Here is a 1,969-nt window from a genome sequence, read left to right as displayed (position 1 = left end):
TCAGAGGAGTTTAGCATCGTAATTCTACTTCCAGTCTCCCAGCGGAGCGTCACCATGCAGTGAGAATGTCCGGAGTTTAAACCCTTTCAAGCCTCACCGGGTACATTCTGTTTGTTTGTTCTCCTCGTGCTCGCGTGCTTCCTACACTGCTCTGGTTTACGTATTACATGTTAAGTAATACATGTATGTGAGGAATCCTCTTTCCGCTGCTCTTGACCAAGAGTGGGTGTTTATTCTTAATAGTTAGGTGTGAGGACAAATGTCCCCCCAGGGATTAATACTAAAGCTTCACAGAAAGGCCTAACTGCATTTCCTTTTTCTTATCTTCCTCAAATGAGATGTTATATAATACATAAACAACAACAGATGTAGTGAACGTCACATGAGAACAATGGTTGTCAAACCTTTCTGGCTTGAGAAGCAAAGCGAAGTCTCCGACTGATCCGCTGTCACTTCATCATGTGACGAGACAGGAAGCTGCTGAATGGAGCTGGAAGTTTGTGAACTTCAAAGATCAACTTATCTCTTAACTCTGCTGATGAAGATCATGTGATATGATCGAACGCTCCAGAACAGCTACTAAATGGACGTTGAAGTGAGATTGTCTTGAACTTGCTTCCAAGGTGAACAAAGAATCCAAAAACTGAGAGAAGTCTGAATGAATGGAAGTAAATGGAGGAACAGCGAAACTAGGCTTTTATAAACTCTCACACAACTCATGCAGTATTAACTAAGTGCATTTATCCAGTCGTTTGCTCTTTACTTCACAAACACATGACTTTTCTCTAAAACCTTTCTATGTAATAAACTACACGCCTGTGCAAGCGTGAGGCTGCAGAAGTGTTTTAAGTCTTCTTCATGAATTCAAGGTAATTGATATACAAATGGTCATTTTTTTTAGTATTCCTTTAAAATATTTATTTTCATATTTATCACATTTGACCTTTATGACACTTCCTTTTGTGTTCTCACAAATGAATATAGGTTTTAAAAATAAAAAGTGTAAAACTTAAACTTGCACTCACAATGTCAACTTCAGTGCAGTGGCCCTGAAAGTTGTTGTAATATTGTAACGTAACGTAACGTTGTAGAAATAATACATCATAAGAAGTCCCTAAAGCGTTACAGTTCAGTGTGTCTGTATTTCTGCTCAGCTCTCCACCTCATGGCTCATTTCCATAGGGCTCGCACCTGATTGGCCGATAAAACTGTCATGCAGATTCAAACTTTGTTCTGATTGGTCGCTTGTGCCAACCTGCTGTACAGCTTCTCTTATCAAAGCACCCACTCTAAAATATGTCTTTTTCTTTTCTCAGAAACAGATCTGCCCGCTACATTGTGAATAAAAGCCGGAGCTTCTTTGTTTCCCTCCTCACTGTGTGTGAGAACATCCGCAGAGTTTTGATGAGAGACAGTCGGCTGCAGATTGCACGCGCTCTGAGTTGAAGATGCAGACCTCAAAGAGCTTTCGGATGGATGATTTTATCGCAGGATGGATCGGCGGTGAGTGACAAAGTTATTTCCAGCCTTGTATTCATTGAGAGGCTCTCTGTTACCCATTGGGTCAGTGTTGGGGGGGGGGCACTCAACGGCTTCTCATAGCTGCTCAAATCAAAATTAAATCAGTTGTTCATGGAGGAATATAGATTTGGAAGCCGGCACAATATTTCGTTATTTTGCAGGAAAACTACTGCTACCCCCCCCCCCCCCCCCCCCCCCACACAAATGCATGCACATCCAGTGTAAACAACAACGGATCAGAGCCCCCCCTCCTCCCCCTCACACAGATTAACACTCTCACCTCCAGTGTTTCACCCCAGAACTAAGAAGAAGCCAGTAGTTCCAGGCGTTATCTCTTCCATAAGTGCTGTCAGGGACTGTGGCTGCAGGACGAACATTGGACACGTTTGATTTCTACTTGAAATGAGTTCGGCCGCTAGGGGCGCTGTTGCTGCATCATCTTTAGCTG

The 1,969-nt window shown here is 42.8% G+C and overlaps 1 protein-coding gene across 1 annotated transcript in view; it reads left to right on the top strand.

The window, feature by feature from the left end:
• The first annotated feature begins 1,327 nt into the window (after positions 1-1,327).
• slc25a48 (solute carrier family 25 member 48) overlaps positions 1,328-1,969 on the top strand; it is a 12,869-nt gene continuing 12,227 nt past the window's right edge. The window contains exon 1 of the mRNA XM_029441693.1: positions 1,328-1,503. Within this exon, the coding sequence (XP_029297553.1) occupies positions 1,449-1,503 (55 nt within the window). The 5' untranslated portion in view covers positions 1,328-1,448. The remainder of the gene's footprint in view (positions 1,504-1,969) is intronic.

Source organism: Cottoperca gobio, chromosome 10 (genome assembly GCF_900634415.1).
Source record: "Cottoperca gobio chromosome 10, fCotGob3.1, whole genome shotgun sequence".
Lineage (NCBI taxonomy): Eukaryota > Metazoa > Chordata > Actinopteri > Perciformes > Bovichtidae > Cottoperca > Cottoperca gobio.
Note: the sequence above shows the minus strand (reverse complement) of the source record. Positions and strands in the feature narration are given on the sequence as shown.